The sequence below is a fragment of the Artibeus jamaicensis genome, unplaced genomic scaffold (assembly GCF_021234435.1).
Source record: "Artibeus jamaicensis isolate MK-2021 breed Jamaican fruit bat unplaced genomic scaffold, CSHL_Jam_final contig_233, whole genome shotgun sequence".
NCBI classification, from domain to species: Eukaryota; Metazoa; Chordata; class Mammalia; order Chiroptera; family Phyllostomidae; genus Artibeus; species Artibeus jamaicensis.
The window spans coordinates 14,780,529-14,801,665 of record NW_026521486.1 but is presented as its reverse complement, the minus strand read 5'-3'; the positions used below and the strand labels follow the sequence as shown (position 1 = coordinate 14,801,665).

At 37.9% G+C, this 21,137-nt stretch overlaps 1 protein-coding gene across 6 annotated transcripts in view; it reads right to left on the bottom strand.

The window, feature by feature from the left end:
- Nucleotides 1–2,340: 2,340 nt before the first annotated feature.
- The window catches only part of IGF1 (insulin like growth factor 1), a 74,063-nt gene continuing 55,266 nt past the window's right edge, over nt 2,341–21,137 (bottom strand). For 5 of the 6 annotated variants that reach the window (XM_037160386.2, XM_037160387.2, XM_053661498.1 and 2 more), the window contains one exon: nt 2,341–7,371. In XM_037160386.2, coding sequence (XP_037016281.1) covers nt 7,346–7,371 — 26 coding nt within the window. In that variant the 3' untranslated portion in view covers nt 2,341–7,345. The remainder of the gene's footprint in view (nt 7,372–21,137) is intronic. The other variant, XM_053661499.1, reaches the window with a different exon arrangement.

Genomic DNA, 21,137 nt, shown 5'->3' with positions numbered 1-21,137 from the left:
CCAGAAGCTCCTTCGTGGAATTTAGTAGCAGTGATGGCTTGGCACTGGCAGATATTTTATGCTCTGTGCTTATCTGCCTTTCCACTTTGTTATCCACAAACCCTTCAGTGAAAGGCTGTACCCCGATTAGCTTAGTGTGGATGGATAAAAAGGGAAGCAAGAAAAGTATTGTCCAGGCTAGAGGGTATGAAGAAGCAATGCGTTTGGAAGCTCATGGCCATGGGAGGCAAGGTGCTGAGCACAGAGAGGATAATAAGATGGCTGGAGAATGTTAGTCCTGGGGTGAGCCCTGGAAACTTTGAGGAAATGAAGTTGCAAGTGATGGTGAGCTGCATGAGAGAAAATAAGAAAGCAAACTCCAGTACTGTTGTGAATTACCTAAAGTCAAGCACAAAGCTTGTGAGCCTTTATTTTATAAACAGCTCACAGAGGGTTTAAGAAAGGGAAAATAAAAATGAGCTGCTTTATTTCCTTCAAAGGAAATAAAATTTCCTTTAAACAAAAAGGAAATTGCTAATCTTTCCATTTTGTCTTCTACAAATGCTGCTGTGAGTTTGATCTTCACAGTATCTATTTAGTAAACAACTAGATTTATTGAAAGAAAAACTCAATGCTGAGAGATCACATTCTTATAAAATCTCTCAACATGGAAATGTATGAAATGCTACTTGTATATTACATGTGTCATATAGATGATAGAAAATCTTTTCCCAAATGTTTTGTGTCATGGATTATAACTCATTATTGGAATGAGTTATGGGAATGGGGTTAGTTACTTAAACCTGCTTTATTGTTAATGAAGGTATTTTACAATTCATGCATCTCATACAGTTTGTACAAGTTCTCTGGAGCATATTTGTTTTTACATATGACCTGGAAATTCTATAAGATATCTCCATTCTGGTGTATGATTCGTTTTATTTTTCTGGGTAAATTTTCATGTTTATTTGTTGCAATGACTTTAATTAATAAAAATGCTATATAACAGTAGAATTCTTTAGGAATGACACATTACACCAACATTGTCCAAGAGAACTAAGTAATCAAACATGATTAATTTTAATGTAATTACTAAAGAAAGATATATAATTTTATTATGACACTCTAACCATACATTTTCAAAATATGCTTATTAAACAGTAAATGTAAGATAATGATTCAGTTAGTTACATTTTTAGAAGTCATTAGGATGGATATTCCTCTGCCATAAATGAATAATAATTTCAAATACAATCAGAGTTAATTTAATGAAAAATATGATTTTGAACTAAGACATAATGAATGACCAATCATTATTTTCTGGTTCCAAAGTAGCAGGGCAAATTAATTCAGTGTCTGTAAGTTTATTTATCACTCTTAGCCTATAAGTGTGATAAAAGCATATGAAGTGAAATTCATGATGTAATCCCATTTGCCATAGTTTACTAACCCTCTTAGTAAAAAGGGATATGACATGGTATTTGGGGCCTTTATGTAAACTGAATATAAGCTGCATGTTTGAAAGGGTTTGCTATTTTGAATAGACATATTAATGATACACAGACACAGAGAAGAGATGTGAGTAGACAGCTCGAGGTTTCAGAGTCCCTCCTGCAGTGTGTATAGCAGCAGGTACAAGATAAATATCCAAACGAAATCAGATTAAGGGATTAACAGAAGTGGTTTTGCCTTGGGTGAGTGAATGGGGCCAGTGGGTGGCTTGGAAGGGATTTGTGAGTCCTGTTTTCATTTTTCCTACTTTTACACCAGTGTATTTTGGGCAAAAGAAAATGGATAATAGATAATGTTAGGGTACAGTTAGCCTGAGAAATTATAAAGGGGCAGATTCTAAGGATTGTGAAAGGTGATTTTGGAGGTGATTCTTTAGGGGTTAATTAAGAGGAACTCTATCTCCTCCATGTTAATTAACTCATATTTCAAATGGACAGTGATATTTGGACTTTTGTGTTCCTTTTTTTAAATTAAAAAATGTTTTTTTCCCCTTGAAAGGCCATATAGATGGCAGCTGAAGAATGGAAAAGGAAGGACCATGTTTAAAATCAATATGTAATCATAAATTAAGAGGCAACATGTAAAATGTATGTTTTTAAAGAGGTCCCTTTAATTCTAGGGCTTTAGCTTGACCAGTCCTTTATAAACTTTTGAGGCTGATATTAAATGAATAAGGACTGGGAGGAATAAAGACAATTTCAAAAATTCTCTGGGCCTCTGTCTTATTTATGAGAGGTTTCCTAAAAGAAGCACTATTCCAGATAGGACTTGACTAATTAAATTGGTATCTTTATCTTGTACCATACGCACTTAAAGCTTCAGACAGTCTTCTCATCTCCCTTTTCTTAAAAAAAAAAAATAGAAGTCATACAAAAAAGATATCTATGCATCAGTTTCTAATACCTAATAGGAAAGTCTTCTAGAATATTAAAATATCAATAAGCAAATATGTATTATAGGATTAAATATTAGCATTGAAAACAAACAAACAAACAAACAAACCAGAAACAAGGAACCAACAAAATTTTCTTCTTGTTTTTGCCCCCTCAGATTCTGGACTTTATGATTATTGTAGAAGAGGGATATAAAGAATCACAATTATTCTATTTAAAAATTAAAAAAATTTAAAGTAAATGATGCTATAATGATGCATAAGTCAGATTTATCTTTTGAAAGCATTGCTGGGAAAGCCCACATGATTTGAGTGGGAAGGTTCTTTCTCATGAAGAGAGCCCAACAGGGTCTGTCTCCAATAAATTAGTACAGTCTTTTATGATTAAAAATAGCAAAAACATTTTAAATAGTCTGATTACAGTTTCAACATGTCAAACATACATTTCTATCTAGCCTATAGTTTTAAAAAGTCTATGTGGGTGGAACTTATCATCCCTCATTCCAATATGAAAAAAGAAGAAAGAACCAAGTCATTTTTGAATACTTAGATATTCATAAAGACTGTATAAAATAGAAATCAAAAACAAAAAAATCTTCACAGATTGTTAGCCATCTCTTTCAACAATTTCTCATCAATTCTTCTCTTTCCTTGACAGTAGATAACCCCCATCTCAAAAGCAAATGTTTTCCAACATTTCCCAATGAGATCAATGATTTCTTTTAATGGGAGCTATTGCTCTTTGAGATGTTTAGATGAAGGGAGAATATCTTTTATAAACTAATAAATGCCAAAGATTTACTCAAGGAGATGTGGCAGAAGCTATTTTTAGCAGGTGAATCTATGCATTTTTTCTCTTTGTTTTTATTTTCTCCACTTGCTGAATATCTGTTTTAGAGCAGAGAGCATCAAAAAAGAAAAAAAAATCAATACGTAATGTAATCATTTGTTTAGTTCTGCCATTTGCCTGTAAGGTATTTCCCCCCCATTTATGTTCCATGCTCTGATCAAGGTGTTCAGATTGGGTAACATAGTGCTGATTTTGCTGAGTTTGAGAGCCAACAAAATAATGGAGCCTTCTGATGCTAAACGATTTCCATCTTCTGCCCCTACACCCCCAAACTCACAATTTGGTGAACAGTCCGCAACTTGTGAGTGATAAAAAGTTGAAAGGTGGTGGTGACTAGACCAAATGCTGCCTTATTAAGCCATCTAGCTATAGAATTGTCGTTTTTATACTTTAAAAAAATATGTCTATGCTTTCTTTTTTTTCTTTTTTTCCTTTTTTTTTTAGTCAAGTACTTTCTTAAAGAAACAATAGCACCACATTGGCTTAGCTGGCCAAACAATAAATGGGAAAGCAAAACTGTGCTGCATCTTCCATTTTAATCAGACTCCCAAGTGCATCAACTAGTAGCAGACACCCTGGAGCCAAGGGCATGAGATGCTTTCATCCACACAAACAGTGGCATCCCCAGGAGGGGGAGGAGTTTTAGGGAGGCCAGCCTTTTTTTTTTAATAAGATTTTTCAAAGAAGTGATCTTTTTCTTAGAATTGCATTGCACTCTGAGTGTGTGTGTGTATGACGTGTGGGGAGAGGTTTTCTCTAGCTCTAGAAGAGTGGATTCTGATGGAAAGATGTGTTAGCTTTTTCAATGGAGCCTCCTCCTCTTAAAATGTTTCAACAATGCCATTATACTATTTGGGGAAATAGGAACAAAAACTTGAGTTAGGTACTCTGAATCATCATTTAAATGACAAGCCTATGAAGTTGAAAGCTAATTCTTACTAATATTTATGACTGTTTCATGAATATCTTGAAATTGCTTCACTTTAAAAAATTCCAGAGCAAAGCTTATGAAGTTTTTAGTTTTGAACTTTTACCTGCTCCCTTTCTGTCCATGCTGGGTCATTCTGCTGTAAGTATATGGTGATAAACTGATTTTTGGAGTTTACAACAAATTATCTCCTAGTTTTAATTCACTTGAAAATAAGATAGTGGGTTAGTATAATGACTAGTTAATTTTTAATTAGATGACATATATACTACAGTTGGAGAGGATTATGTGTTGGGAAGAGTTAAGAAAGATGATGTCTTTGCCTATTTAAGCTTTCCTCACTGGAGCATTTGGACTGTGAATAGAATTACTAAGTCGAATAAGAAAGTCATAGACACTCTTAGAATTATCCTGTCCAACTGGATTTGGAAACCCATAGATCAGCAGAAGATTGCATAAGGTGTTGCTGGGAGTCAGTAACTTAAAAAGGTATACTCTGGGAACAAAACCCCAAAATTAGAAGTGCCGTTTTGAGAAGAGAGGTGCAGCACCTCGCTCCACAGAACCCATAAGTCTGGAAAACAGATGAAGGGTAAAAATGACTTCTAGTTTCTTTTACATCTGTCCATAGTGGTCAGAACATTGCTCAGCATGGCTGAGATGCTCAATTCAAATAACACTGTGGACTGAGGGTTAAAATACTTGTTGGCTGAGCAGGGGCACCTACCAAATAGACCTTCTTTTTGCATATGTTCTGAATTCCAGGAAGTATGTATGTATTTTTATTTCTGGCCTCTGAACCTTGAGGTGAACCAGTGGGGTGAAAACTAAAGATGTCATTTTTGTTTTGCATATATATTTTCCAATAATAATCAAACCTGGTTGCTTTTCATCCAAAAGTTATAGGGCAGATAAAAGATCCAAATGGTGGGTGATTCATTGTTCTAATAAGAAAATCTTGGTACATAGACAGAAAATATTTTTTAGGTCACTATGGGCTTGTCTTCACCATTGGATTTTCTTGATGCCAATTTTTAGTTGAATGGATAAGACACAGCCGTGGAGGAATGGGGGCCGCTCTTCTAAGCAGACATGAGGGAAAATTTCTACTTGTAAAGGAAATTTTTGCTTCTCGACTAGCAACTCTAGTCAAGTATATTTTAACCAAAAATTTAATATATATATGTATATAAATATATATACATATATGGCCAAGGATAAAAGCAAAATTTATCAGAGAAAGGAACTATGATTTTTTTATTAGATATTATTTCATCAGTTGAAATCTTGGGCCATTTTTAATATTGCTTAAAAAATGAATACCTGTGTTTTTCAAAATGAACTGGGTATCATCTATAGTATTAAAAGAAGTATTACTAGATTTCTAGTAACTGCCTGGAACACTCAGTGAGTGTTAACAAATTGAGTAATCACCCTTTTGTTAGTAAAAGTCTTTTTGTTTTTCTCTTTTTCTTTTCCCTTCCTTTTGCTTTGTATTTATAAACCCAAATGCAGAATTGAAAATCAAGTTGTTAATCGAATATCTCTAACTTATTTTGAAAATATTTGAGAAGAGATCAAGCTGCTAGCTTTTCACAACTAGCTAGCTGGGTACATAACTGGGCAGCTTTACTGACAAAAATTGGCATGTCGGGAACATTAGGCTAATCCATTTTCTAGCTATGCTCTACATGGGTCGTTTATAGAATTCCTTGCATCCCAGCAACTCAAGGGCTCTGAATCTGCGCCTTCATAGCAACCCAGGATAATAATCTGGAGCTTTATCTTTTTAATCCTCATACCACCCCTGTGAGGTAGGTAGATGACATATTGCCCCATTTTGCAGATGAGGAAACTGAGGCACAGAGAGGTGAAGTGACTTGCCCAAGGTCACAAAGTGGTGAGTCCATGGTTGAGTCAGCAGATGTTCATTCTTCAGTGAGAGAAAGAAACCAGGGCTGGTAAACTCCTAGCCTTCTGTTTTCCCCACTCCTTGCTGGACTCGCCAAACAAATTCGCGTCGGTGGACTTTGTGTCTTCAGTTTCTCTTGGAAGGCGTAATTGGGGGTACTTTGCCTTCTTTCCCAGGGGGTGGATTATTAGTACTCTTCCCCTCTGTGTCATCTCTGGGTCCAGGCATCCTCTTTTGTTTTGCTTTCACCTTTTACCGTTTTGGCCAGATTCTTTCATATAACAAACTACAAAATAGCACCATTGTCCTAAAAAAGAGAGTTTTACATACTGTTTGATATATCCGGTATTGTTGATATGTGAGATTTACATAGTGCTCTATATGGAAAAAATTAAGAGGGAGAAGTTGCTAATTAGGTCACACACTAACTCATCATCTGAAGGAACTGTTGAGAGTTTGAGACTTTCTATGCTTAACACATACACTTAAAAATGTTTGGCCTCAAAGTTGCAACTATTTGCATTTTTTAAGCAAGATGTGGAAAAATAAAGCTTTTGTCGAAAATAAAGGCATCCAACTTATATTTGGTATAAATGCCACAGATAGAATCTCGTGGATTAAAAATCAGTATGCCACTTGAAGGCTTGCTGCTGCTATGGCGGAGGCCAAATTTGGCAAATGTAACAGTGATGAGCGGGGGTGGATGGAGACAGACAAACAAGGTCATCAGATACTGTAAAACAAACAACCTGTGTTGTGTAGAAAGAAGTGCAAATAAAAAATTAATAAACCACTTAGACAAGACTGCTGAATGAATGGCTCCAGTAGCCAGGATTCAGAGACAAATTTAGTGCAACTGGATCTAGACAACACCCATGCATTTGTGGCTCTTGAGAGGCAGGGACTAAGATATATATATATATATATATAGATACATATATATATAGATATATAGATATATTTTTCTTTATAGAACATTATTGATAAAAGATCAACAGGAATCTACCAACTCCAGGACCATTTTTTTTGCAAGGTGCAAAGCTTTTAACAATCACTTCTAAAGACAATGTTTGAAATGTTTACTTGTGTATTTCATTGGGCAGAATGCTCATTTTTTTTAAATGTTATCAAACTTTTTTTTTTTTTTTGGTAGATTTTCTGGTGCTTAACAGGTAACTCATGCACAGCAAAGGACCCTGCTGGTGGCACGTCATTCTTCACTCCTCAGGAAGGTCTTCCTACATTCTGTAATTCTTATTTCCTGCATTCCCTCTACTTGCGTTCTTCAAATGTACTTCCTAAAAATAAGAGAGAAAAAGTGGCATTAACTTGGGGAAGTTTTATATACCTTATCCATCATCTACGTCTAACATTGAGTTTCAATCTTTTGTATCTTATGTCTTACCAGTCAACCAAATAGAGAACTCGGGCCAGGTTTTTCTGAGAAAAATGTCTTTAAGGAAATAGGCTTTTAGCTAAACCTCACTCAAGCTACTTCTATGTGCCCCTGGTGGCGTGAGGACCACAGATCGCTTTATAATCATGCAAACATGTGTTTCTGTTCATCAGCTGCTATCACAGATTTATGGATAGAAAGGAGATTCTGAAAAATTCAGTCTCCTGGTTTGTAGCATCTTTTCCTAGTGAGGAAAAAAAGTCATATTTTGGGGTTATCATCTGTTGTTTTATTGCATTTTGCTATGTTTTAATTTTTGTCAAAAGAGGATACTTCTTTTTTAAGTGTTCCTTTTTGCCCTTTGGAGAAAGACATAGTTTTATAAGTAGAAGATTGGGAAAATTTGTAATTGATTTGGAGTCTGTGGCATTACAGACATACTGACATAGTTTTTACCTTGTAGGATTACGGATTAGAGACTTAGTACATCAAAGCACTTATAATAGGTCTGGCACGTGGCAGGGACTACATAAGTATCATCATCATCAACATCATCATCGTCCATCTTATTCCTCTTATTATCAGAATTTTATTTTTATTGGAAAGTAAGCATGCCTGGACTAAAATTCCAGGGTTCCTTTCTTTGGTGCTACCATTCACTCATCAATAAGCAATGCTTTTGTCCAAGGAATACTGCATTTTGCTTAGAACAGAAGCCCTATGATAGTGGGGACTTGGCTGTTTGTTCACTTACAGCCTATGTTTAGAATAGTGCTCAGAATTTTGCAGGTGTTCACTACACAGCTATAGAATTAATTAAATATATGAACAAATGAGTATTTTATAATCAAGTCATACTTTTCCTATAGTTATTTTATACTTAAAATATTTGAACAGCAAAGTTTATTTAGATACATAAGATGTGAAATAAAACCCAGGAGAAAGTAGCATTTGCATACATTAACATTAGGTGCTTCTTCTCTTGGTTTCAACTCTGGCCAGGAGGCCCTTCTAGGAGAATGTAATGGTTAACTGTTTGTACAGAACAGGGTTTAAAATCCACAGTGGCCCTTTATCTGACAACAGGTTCCATCAAGACCAAAAACAAGAGTTCCTTCCAGGGTGGCAGGGATCTCCAAATTCTTCTGTCTGGCTAAGGTAATCACCCACCCGTTCATTATTAGGAGCTTCAGATCATGGTAAGGGACCTTTAAATTTACTTGGACATGATGCCTGGAGAGGATGAGAAGCTGAGCCAGAATCAACTACTAATCCTTGGGTGAAGGCCCATAGGGATTTAGTCATTTTTCTTTCTTTTTTAAAAAATTTATCCTATTTATAAATTTTTATCTTTTTGAAGATTTTATTTCTTTATTTTCAGAGAGAGGGGAAGGGAGAAAGAGAGAAAAACATCAATGTGTGGTAGCCTGTCACGTGCCCCTTACTGGGGCACACATTGTGGCCCGCAACCCAGGCATGTGCCCTGACTGGGAATCAAACCGGAGACCCTCTGGTTTGCAGACTGGCACTCAATCCACTGAGCCATACCAGCCAGGGCTGGTCATTTTTTCTAACACATGTTTTTCAGCTCTACCTGGAATATTGGAGTTATCACCAAGTCCTTCATAAAAACCGGTTAGTACTTTGTAAGTTAATGGTCAATATCCCATGGTGACTGAATAGAAGGAAGAAGGCATCATTGTGTAAAAATGCTTATTAAAATATCTAGCTCAGGGGCCACTAAAAAAAGTTTATCAAAAGAAATTGGTCATTTGTATAGGATAGCTTGAAATGCCATCTGTTTAAAATCCTGGCACTTTTCCAAATATCATAGGCCATTTATTAAGCCCACTTAATATATATTTTTTGATGAATAAAGCATCTACTGTTAAACTACCAGTAAATTTGTGTTCCTAATCTTACATCTTATTTTACTTTCTTAGAGGAGTTACTCAGAAAAATGGCAGAAATACATATGTAGTAGGATCACTGTCACCCCAAATACCTTGAAACATTTCTGTTCAATTCTCAGCAAACCCTGCTGATTAGGTATGTATGTGACAATCAGAACTCCAAACAGTATCATTAAGGATACTTACCTCTCTCCAAACTACTGACCAAGTTAACAAGTCTAAAAATATGCTAATTTGAGTTTTACCTTTTTCTGTTTAAGAGGCTTACCAACTTAGAGAAAAAAAGATATTTCTTAGGCTGTGGACAATACCCAAACTAGGAAAATACTCAAGAATGAAATAATAGTAAATTGAGAAAAAGCCACATGAGGTGTTTAATCTTCAATCTTCATCTCAAGCCAAATTAAATCCCAGATTTGCAGAAGAAGAAATTTAAATATCTTCTATGCTTCACTCTTCACATTCATGATGCTGAAGCAAAAAGACTCCAGGTTAGATTGGTCCACCACATAGAAGTTATCCTTTCCCCAACAGGGACAGTCTTTTCATTCTGTCTTAAAGCTGAGGTATAAAGTCTGGACAGAGGGATCCAGCCTGTTTCTTCTGGGCCTGTGTCGGCATCGCAACAAATCCATGGGCAGAAACTCACTTGAGGAAAGCCGACTCTGCTCCAAGGAGCACGGTTTTCCCATGCACACACACGTTCGGGGGAGTCCATTCAAAACCAGCTGGGATGTCGTCTGGTTTGCATTTGGCTCCCTTCCCAGGCTGTCTCATGTGACTTCTTTGTTGCAGAAAATGACAGCGACAAAACAAAAGCACTCAGGGATTTGGTCTTAGTTGCATCTGTTGCTTTGCTCATTGTGTTAATTTAATTACACTGGCCACCCTTGACCATGGGCAGCAAGTAGAGGCATGTCAGCGGCAGCCATTGGAGCTGGCTCCCGCCTTCAGGGCACTTCTTGAAGGGTTATGAAACTGTCCCACATTCAACCGAGCAAAAACTTTTCACTTCAACAGCTTGTCCAAGACAAACAAACCAGCTGAAGCTGTTTCTAGTATGCAACTAGACAGATTTTTGAAAGGAGAACAGTAGTGAGTAAATATTATTTCCTATTGACACTAGGGAAGGTAAGATTTTTTTTCTTAATGTTGGTTTTTTAGCTCACCAGGGTTGGATGAGGGAATTTATTTCTCTGAAGAAAGAGTTGACCAACCCAGTGGGGAATGAGTTTGAGAAGGGTTTAATTTTGCAATACATATTATTACACATTGTGTACCATACATAGATATTTATGAAGCCAGAAAACAACTTGAAGGGGTCATTCACATTCTCCTGTTATCTCTTAGGTCTAATCCTAGCTTCTAGCATTTCAGAAGAAAGCTGTCCACAAACTTTTTGATTAAGAAGGTTACTGAGAACTAATAACAATGGCAATTATAATAATCTTGATTAACATTTGCTGCCTCTCCAAGAGGTAAAACAATGTCTAGTGCCTCAGGGTCCCAATATATCTCCAGTAGCTGTAGTTGATTATGTCACGAGTTGCCCCTGATCCCCAATGGTGGTAGATGCTGGTTTAGGGGGTGGGTGCTGTCCTGACCACAAGTGTGAGCTGAGCCCCATTTGTATGGTTATTGATAAAGGAGAGTAGCACAGTATTAGTGAGCAAAAGCTAACCCTGTGGGTATTGTAAACTCTTCTCTTTGACTATCTTTATGAGGTTTTTTTGCTTGAGAGGCAGAATCTAAATGAAGGATGATAATAAGTTTTTTTTTAAATTTCAGAAAGAAAGCAGGGCTATTTTTGATAGACTATGTTTCTGCTTCTACCCACTCCAAACAAGTTGAGTGTATTTTATGACATAAACTATAAGAAAAGTCTGGCATCCTACAAAAATGCTGTGAAAATACTGTCCAGTGGGGAATATTAGTCTATTACACAGCATAAGGTTCTCACTTTGCACTGACTTTATCCTAAAAAGGGGAAAATGGGGGGGGCGTGGAGAAAGACCAGTGGATGATTGAAAAGATGGTTCAGGCCTCAGTGCTTTACCTATTAAAAAGGATGTGCTCTTGCTATTCTGCTGGCTTGGTTTGGAGATGTGAAATTGTGGAGGACAATTTAGATGTCTCAGTACCAACTTTGATATCTCTTTACTTCGGGAAATCACAAGCTCAAATTCAGGAGAGTTAGGTCAGCCTTTCCTCTCTGGGAGCCAAGCTGAATGAGTGTCATGTGATTTTACTCAGCACTTTGGAATGTGACTTTTAAAACCAGAGGTCAAGGTGCACATTTTGAGAGACTTGTGCTCCTGATGGAGTGGCTGCCTCTTTAACAAAAAAATGAGAGGTATGTAGACTGGACACAGTGTTGGTTAGTCCAGCTTCTTGTTTTTTTCCTGGAAACCACTACATCCTATCTGCTATGTGATTATGGTAGGAATGGCCATTTTTTTCTTAATATGACCCTCTCCTCTGGCTATAGTAGACTCGCCTAGGGCAGGCTCCTTCCCCAAGCCCCAAGACTGAGTGTGGGAGCAACACCTCGGCAGGTTCATTCTTGGGGAATACAACACTCCTTTACTTTATGGGCCAGCTTTGGCTCAAGGACTTTCCTTGGACTGTACAGACATCTAGGGTGCTTCAGTCAACCTACTCTCCCTCTGTCCTTCACTTGGGGTCAGACTTGCACTGTTTTCTTACAGCTTGCTTAGGCTTCCTCGATTCACTCCTATTTCCTTTCATACAGACATTTTCCCCTAATAAAACCCTTGCTCACTTAACCTAGTCTCATCTGTTTCTTGGAGGGCCTGGGCTTACACAGGTGCCTTGGGTCTGGACTCCCTACACAGGACTCATGTGACCTTGACAATCACTAGGCTCTTCTCTTGCTCTCAGTTTCCTCTTCTGTAAAATGAGTGTGTAAAGTAGGAGTACTCACCTCTGAATGTTGTAATGATGACATGTGATCTCCCTCACACATTTACCTGGCATGGAGAGATATCTATAGGAGTGTGCAAGAGAGTGTACCATGTGAAGGGCCCTTGGTTTAGATCCATTTTGTGAACTTGTTAGCAACATCAGTCTGCTCTGCCTTCTGTGCTGTCAAGGGTCCATTCCTTGGACCCTTGGACCCTTGGATCCTATAATTTACTGTGCTGCACAGTAAATTATACACGTGTTTTTTTCCCCACTATAAGGTAAGCTAGGCAAGCTTCCCTCCTTGAGGGAAGTAGCATGGCTCCTTCACCTCTGTATCTACCCCTGATGCACGGTTCTTTGAGCAAACAAACCAGGAAATACTTGTTCAGTTGATTTAACAATAGGAATAGACTTCATTCGAGTCAACAGCAAAGCTATTACTTCCTGCTATGCTCTGTATGAAGACAAAGACCACACAGCCCCCTCCAGTCTCAGAACTTACAATTGGTAGACTGTGCTAAGGCAAATAAAAACAAACAGATTCAGAAGAGGGAGAGCAGTGCATGGTTAACACAGTGGAGTCCATTTTGAATTTCAATTCTGGTTTGGCCACTTGTTAGAGCAAGACCTTGGCAAGACATTTAACCTTGCTCTGCCCAAGTTTTCTAACCTTTGCAATGGGGATAATTATAGTATTTATTCTAGAGGCTGAATGGTGAAGATTAAATAGGGTGGTTTGCTATAGCCCTGCTATAGCACCAGACAAATGCCTAATGAATACCAGCTATTGTTATTGATATTGCTTTTTTTGTAGTTATTATAATCAAAGCACATCCCTTGTTAGGGTGCTGCCCTTTCTCTGGTGGAAAGAGTAGCTAGCTACCTTCCTGGATGCCCAGAACTCCTTGCAGTGCTGCAATATTTGATATATAGCTCTTTTTCTTCTAGGGACTGGTGCATCCTAAGGAATCCCTGGGAATTAGGGAACTTGAACTTGTCCATCATTATTCTACCATTATCCCAGCGTAACAACTTTTTTACTTTTTGAAGGATATTGCCTAACTCCATTTCAAATATATCTGCCTGTGATATAAGAAATCACTCACAAAATGGTTTAAAAGCCTGGAGAAAGAGAAAAGAAGAGACAAGAAGAAAAGAGAAGAGAAAAGAAAAGGGGGACAGTTTCTCTTACTGGCAAGAGGGTTATATCTGTTGCCTTTAATAGTCTTGAAGGATGTTGTAAAATATTTCAGTGTTCAGGGCTGCTTGGACTGTTGATTTTATGGGCAGCTTGTTTAGTTAGCTGTTTGTGTTTGTGTTACATTTTTAAATTAAAAAAATGTTTAAGCACACTATGTTTCCCAGAGGGAGTTGATTTTGGAATCGCTAAAAGGTTCAAATGTTGTGGTATTTAAAAAAGTGAAACACCAGATTCTAGCAATTTCACTGATTTGTGCTAAGGATTCAGCACATTTTTGCCTAAAAACTGAATCTGATTATTTTTTTCTATTGAGCCTCCAAAATGACATTATTTCATCTGACATACAACCTATGCTAGAATATTTAAACTACTGTATGCAGTCACTTATATGATAATGTGCTGGGGAGATGTGAAGCCCAGAGTTTTTTACCTTTTGGTGTCATTTCAGTGCAATAGTGATGAGGTCACAGCATTGGTAGGAAAGGGTGTGGCCCTCTTCTACTTATTACTGGTGTGTGTGACAAATCTGGGCAGAACATTCAAATACTGTGTTCTACAGACTGACAGGTGCTGCAGGGCTAAGTGAAAAAAGGTGAAGGCATTAAGCAAAAAATAAAATAAAAACAAAGCAAACAAAAACCTTATAGATACAGACAACAGCAGGGTGATTACCAGAGGAGAAGAGGGTAGGGAAAGGCAGAAGAGGGTAAAAAGGGAATAAATGATGATGAAAGGAGACTTGACTTGGGGTAGTGAATACACAATACAATATACAGATGACGAACACCTGAAATCTGTCTAATTTTATTAACCATATCACCCCAATAAATTCAATTAAAAATCACACAAATACTATGTTCTAAACTTTTCTCCTCATTGAATTGAGAGAAATTTTGGAAGTTTGGAAGGCTCTCCTGAAGTTTAAGAATGAACATAATAACACTATGACAAGTTCAAGTGATCTGCATCTGTTTGAGGTTGATGGGAGCCTTCAGCATAAAAAAGTAAACATACCTGGTGCCAGCCACTGCTTTCTCAAGACAGAACATGGTGCAAGAACAATTCATGCATATATACAGTTTTTAAAAATCAGAATTGTTGCATGTGCCAAAAGCACTAACTTCATCCTAGTGTTCTTTTGAAGAAGATGCAAACATCATTATTTACCTGAGAGACCAATCAGAACATCCAATAGTTGGCCTCAGTCAAACAACACTGGCCAAATAATAATGATGATGCTATGTATCTATTGATCCATTTATACTGTTCATAGTGTTCAGTCCTGCAATGCTTCATGACTATTCAAGCATGCTGCACTCACACCATGACACAAATATTGAATGTTCCTGAGCCTACAGTTGTCAGCTGATTGGGAATCCTTAATCAACGCTCAACTTGCCATGAGCTTGTTCCTAATCGTTTGGAATTTTTGTCCTACCGTCACTGTTACCTACAGCTCTGAAAATAGCACATGGTGTTTTCATAGATGGCAGGGCTGGTTGGTTTTTGATTACTTCACCTCTTGGAGTTGGTCAGACATAAAGCCTTATGTGAACATTTATGTGTTTTACATGGACATTGTAAAATCTTTTGGCATATGAATCCCAGCTTGGAAACCTGGGCCACTTGGCCAGTTTGGGTTTGTTGTAAGATCTCTTAGCCTCTCAGTGGGGATTTGGGGGCTATTTTACCAGAGAGAAGAGTTGCCATCATGTTCATAGATTTCGTTTGTAACATCCCACCTTCCTATGGAAATCCTGACACTGCCAGTTAGAGGAGCCCAGGAGGACAGCATAAACAATTGCCCCCTTTTCTCCAGAGTGACAATGATCTGTGCCTACTTAAATAAATGAATGCTCTTTTATCTGATTCTGAGAACAAAAGTGTACACCAGAGTGAACAGAGGAAGTTAGAGGTTAACAGTTATAGAGAGTGAAAGTGGTGGAAAAAGCACTTGATAGTTTTTGCCAATAATCTCATTCTCTAGTAGGAGGAGAGTCAGGGGATGCAGAAAGGAAGACTGGCTGGATCCACTGACCTTCAATTGTGCTGGGTCAAGAGTGAGACCTGAAAGTTTCTAAATTGCAAGTTGGTTCTATGTGGAAGTTATAGATCAGTAGTCTGATCTATAAGACCACTACAGATTAAATTGGAAGTGGACGAAGTCCCTGGATCCTTAGAAGATATAATTAAAAACACACACAAACTTCTTTCTGCCCCTTCAATAATGTTTTCTTCATTTCATGACCAGTATTTAACTTAGGACTAGAACCTTTGAGGAGGCAAAGGAATTGTGCATTTTCTGATTAGATTTTACAGAGCAATTTACCTTCTCTGAAAGAAAAGCCAGAAAGCTGTTTTTACCTACAATTTTGGAATGTGACTCATCCCAAACCCTCAGTGGATACAACAGACAAAACTACATAAACACACACAGAGCAAAATAAAGAGAAAATACCAATCCCCCCAGCCCCCAACTATTTGCTGTAGTTAATTACAGATTGCTTATTATCACCAAGGGCATTTAAAGTTAAAATTAGTTGAATCCATCTTTAGCATTTGTATTTTTTTATCAAACCTCTACTTTATCAAGAGTTAGTTTCCTGACCAATGGGTCTTAAAACTATAACCACATTAATTAATAAATAAAGATGGAATTTTTCAAAATGTTTTCTACCTCTTGTTACGTATCTAGTAATAGCCCATCAGAGCTACAGTTGAGTTCCTAGTATGGTGAGAACTCTCTTAGCAGCTCTCTAGGAGCGGTGGCCATATACCCACAGACCCACCATCCCACACTTCATTATTTCCCTGCTGTTCTCCATTCCTATTTCTCTCTTACTGAGTTCAAACCTAAATCTTTATTTCTCAGTCATTTCTTATTTGTTGCTGGATAAATATGAGGTATCACTACAAGTATTCAAAGAATCCCACTAAAAAAGAACCCTGAATATGTGAGCATTAAGAAAAGGTGCTCAGATTTCAGTTGGGCCCTTGAGAATAGTGAAGCTGATCTTGATCTTGCAGGTCTGAAAGTTTGGTGGTCACTGAAAAACCTTTGCTCAGCTCACCTGTTCTTTCTTTAAAAATGGACTTATCTTGCTCAGGTCAATAAAGATCGTCACTGATGTTCAAAGAAGTCAGTAGCTGGGGAGCATACAATCTGAGGAATTCTATAGTGAATATTCCAAACTTCATTAAGACCATGCTGTTTAATCTAAAAATGATTTCTACCAAAGCCTTCCACTTGAACTTCAGACCATCAACTTTACCCTTGGGTTAAAAGTCAGTTCCCATAGGCATAGTCAACAGTATGGTGATTACCAGTAAAAAAGGGGAGTGAGGGAGGTAGAAGAGGGTAAAGAGGGGATAAGTGGTGATAAAAGGAGACTTGACTTGGGGTGGCGAACACACAGTACAATATACAGATTATATGATTATAGAATTGTACACCTGAAACCTATATAATTTTAAGCAATTTTGTCACCACAATAAATTCAATAAAAAATTTCAAAAGCCACCTTCCTGTTTTCTAGTAAATATTGCAAAATGCCCTTAACCCTTCATATAGACAAGTAAAGAGAATAAACCTCATCTACCCCCATGGATGCTAATGGACTTGAGAAGTGGCAAAATGTATTACTGAGGAAAATGCTGTTTTCTGTTGGTGGTTGGTGGGAGGGAGGTGGTCAGGCAATGGAGGGAGAGAAGAGGAAAGGCTCTCCGGACCTTATTTCTTTGCCTCTCTCTCCACCCTTCCATCCTAACAGCACTCACACTAGAAGCTCTATGAGGTTTTGTTTGTTTTCAAGAGATGTTTGAAAGAAGATCAAATGCTTGTGAAAGGCACTGGATCGGCAGCCCTAGAAACTGAAATGTCCCGGAAGCGGTGTGAGCCCGGAAATATCCCACATTTCTATTTACTTTGGCAATTTGATTTAAAACTAGTAAGAGTTGGAGTTCATGCTACAATTAAATTTTCCTCAGGCTCCATGAAATGAAAACACATATTACATTTGATTTGAACTGGTTGAGAAAAATGGTGGTTTTCTGAAAGTTTATTCTATGACCTAAAATAAAAGTTAAAGGATCCTCATATGGCACGAGTGACCTTCCTTTTAAGTTGTAATCATTTGTAGAACTGGGGTCTGTGGTTGGAAGTGGTCTTAGGTCACAGAGTTCTCTTTTCTTGTCATATGCTTGAAACCTGCTATCACGGTGCTGCAAAGTATTGGCAGCTTGGACTTAAAGTTCTGGGTGATGCGAGACCTAATTCTACCTGAGGAGACCTATTTCTTCTTTAGATGCCTCTAATTTTTAGAACTAAGTAAAATAATATTAACAAAAACTTTAATAGTGCTTAGTATGTACTGGGCACCAATTTATTTACCATAATGTATATATCTATACGTATAATACATATGTGTACACACACATAAAGAATCTCAAATCCCCACAACTGTATGAGGCACAGTCAGTTAGATAGATTCACTTAGGTAGATTTTCACTGACAGATGAGGGAACTGAGGCACAGGTAAGTCACATAATTTGCCCAAGTTCATACTACTAGGAAGCAAGTCAGGGTTTGAACCTAGGCAGTGTGTTTCTAGAGTCTGTACTCATAATCCCCTAGCGCTTTACTATCTCTCTGATCCTTATAATTCTCCTTCATGCCTCGTATTGAAGTTTGCACACTGCAGGTGCTCAATAAAAAATATTTTTCAACAATTTTATTTCAGGATCCCGATTCTTTACATATTCCCATAAGTTTCACACAGTCTTCAATTTTCCCTAAGAGAAACAGTTGAAAAAGTAGAAATTTAGGTAATGACTACTACTCTGTCTACTTCAAAAAAGTATTGAGGGGACTACTAGGTACATACTATTCACTATAAAGTACTGAGGCAGTTGCTACCTTTAGCAGTAGGTCTTGAATAATTTCAATTTAGGCTAGAGATGGAAATTCTGAACATGCAACACTTGTGTAAGCACAACTCCTTTGCTGTCTCTTTTACTCTGTACCTGCCTCACTATCTTATGCAATGACAAGTGGAATCATGCCATCTCAGCAATGTTGTGTATTTTTATATGTCTTTCTACCACTATTCACCTGCCTATACCACCTGCTGGTCCATCCACCTAATCCATCCATCCATCCAGTATTATATGCCATGTATCACTAGGTGATTAGTATTGATACTAGAGGGGGGGTGGAAAGACAATAATAGATTCTTCCTGTTCACTCAGTTCATATTATTCAGAAATCACATGTAGCCATTCAAGATAATTGCCTTAGAGTTGATAAAAACTCATCCCCAAAAGAAAGTGTTTTAATCCATAATCTGGGTGTTAAACATTCTTTAACTATAGAAAATTTTACTGTTTTCTTCCTTTTGATGTCTTTGTCTTATTTTTTCTTGAATGAAGTTCATCACTGGATGTAATTATAGTTTATCCAAACTATAATTTATAATTGATACTTATTCAGTCATGCATGAAAGAAGGAAGAGATAATTCTCTAAGGAACTTTTTGTAGAACATGAACTGTTCATTCTTCTGCTCAGTTGGGGTCCCTTGAACAGCCATCTGTGTTTTCTGGCTACTCTCAGGTGGTAGTCACAGAAGGTATTGGCCTGTGCCTGAGGCTGGTCCTAGAGGGACCAGCTGAGGCTGGCCTGAGCATGATGTGTTAGTAAGAGAACTCAGCATCTCTTGAATAAGGTGGCTGGACAGATGGCTTTCTTCTGCTCTGATAAGCCAGGATCCATTTTGTAACCACAATAGCCATGGCATGGCTCCCATGTGGGGCTTCAACATGCTTCTGATTGGACCTTGCCTTCTAGATTGAGGCTTGAGCATATCCATGTATTATACATCTTAGGTTTTCAGTGAAGCATTGAGAGAGGATGACCCTAAAGTATAAAGCATGGCAGGGGCATGAAGGACCAGGCAGAAAGGATGTTCCTTTATACCATGACATGTTTGATGTAGGCTACTTGGATGAAATGCTTTGCTTCTTGGTTTAGTAATTTTCTTACCTCAGGGGTTATCATTTGCTTGGCTGAGCACTCACCCTCTCTCAGCTCTTAAAATTAGTAATTTGGGTGATCTTGAGACTTTTTTTGCTTCATTATCTATGAAGACCCTCAACCTACCATTTAAATCAAGGGAGGTATAAGTCTCTAAGACGTACGTTCTGTGATTTGACTTAGCTTCTTCTTACCCTCAGGGGAATCCAGCACCCCTGCTCTCATTTACTCTCTTCCTTCTGGTGGAAAAATATGAAATTAGTGGGAGACTTCATGTGGCTACTTCTCCCCATTTTTTTCTTTTGGACTTCATAGTAGTTCATGTTGATTATGTGCTATTCTTTGCTGGAGAGAAGGAAGGCAGCTTAGAACTCAAGCACACTTTAATCCATTTCTGGATCTCAGTATCCTTACCCTTAAAATGAAGCAGTTTGAACCAAATGATTTCTGAGGCTTTTTACAGCTCTAATATAACATGGTCTTAGTATTTGCATGGAGTAGAAACTCCTAGGATTTCAGATCTAAAAATGTATGGGTGTGTGTGTCTGTGTGTGTGTGTGTGTGTGTGTGTGTGGGAGAGAGAGAGAGAGAGAGAGAGAGAGAGAGAGAGAGAGAGAGAGAGTTTTCTAAGAGATAGAACCAGAGGCAGTTAAGTTAAACATCAGAAGTCTTCTATTAGGACTGGATTGCACTACCCACCCCAAAATTCACATATTAGAGCTGCAAACTCCAGCGTCTCAAAATGTGACTGTATTTCAGAATAGGGGTTATCATACAGGTAATTAAATTAAAATGAGATCATTATGATGGGCCCTAATCCAATATGACCAGTGTCCTTATAAGACTAGGAAATTTGGGCACAAAGATATACATGGAGGGAAGATGATGTGAAGACACAGGAAGAAGAAGGCCAATTCCAAGCCATGGAGAAGGGCCTGGAATAGAGCTTTCCCTAATATTTCTCAGAAGGAGCCAGCTCTGCCAACAGTTTGATATTGGACTCCCAGTCTCCAGAAGTATGTGAAAATAAATTTTCGGTAGTTTAAGCCACCTGGTCTGTGGTACTTTGTTATAGCAGCCCTAACAAACTAATACATCTTTTCTATCTGATTCTCAAGGATAAAAGAAAAAGGTTCAATGACCTCCTCTCATAGGTTACCTCACAGGCCTCACAGGCCTTCAGGCAAATACTGGATGCCCTTTGGCCCAAACCTGGACTTGACTAAGAAATGCAGTTTTCAGAGACAGTGCAGGAAAGGATATCTGGGAACTTCTCTGGCACATTTCAGTCTTGAGGAGAATTTGAGTCTAATTCCAATATTTAACTATGGACATAGATTGACATGAGCAATTCTTCTACAGTAGATTTACACAGAAATTTAAAATGCATTAAAAGCCTTGATTTTTGCCCTGGCTGGTGTAGCTCAGTGAATTGAGCATAGGCCTGTGCAGGCCTGTGAACCAAAGGATCATGGTTTGATTCCCAGTCAGGGCACATGCCTGGGTTGCAGGCCAGTTCCCAGCAGGGGCCGCACGAGAAGCAACCACACATTGATATTTCTCTCCCTCTCTCCTTCCCTTCCCCTCTAAAGATAAATAA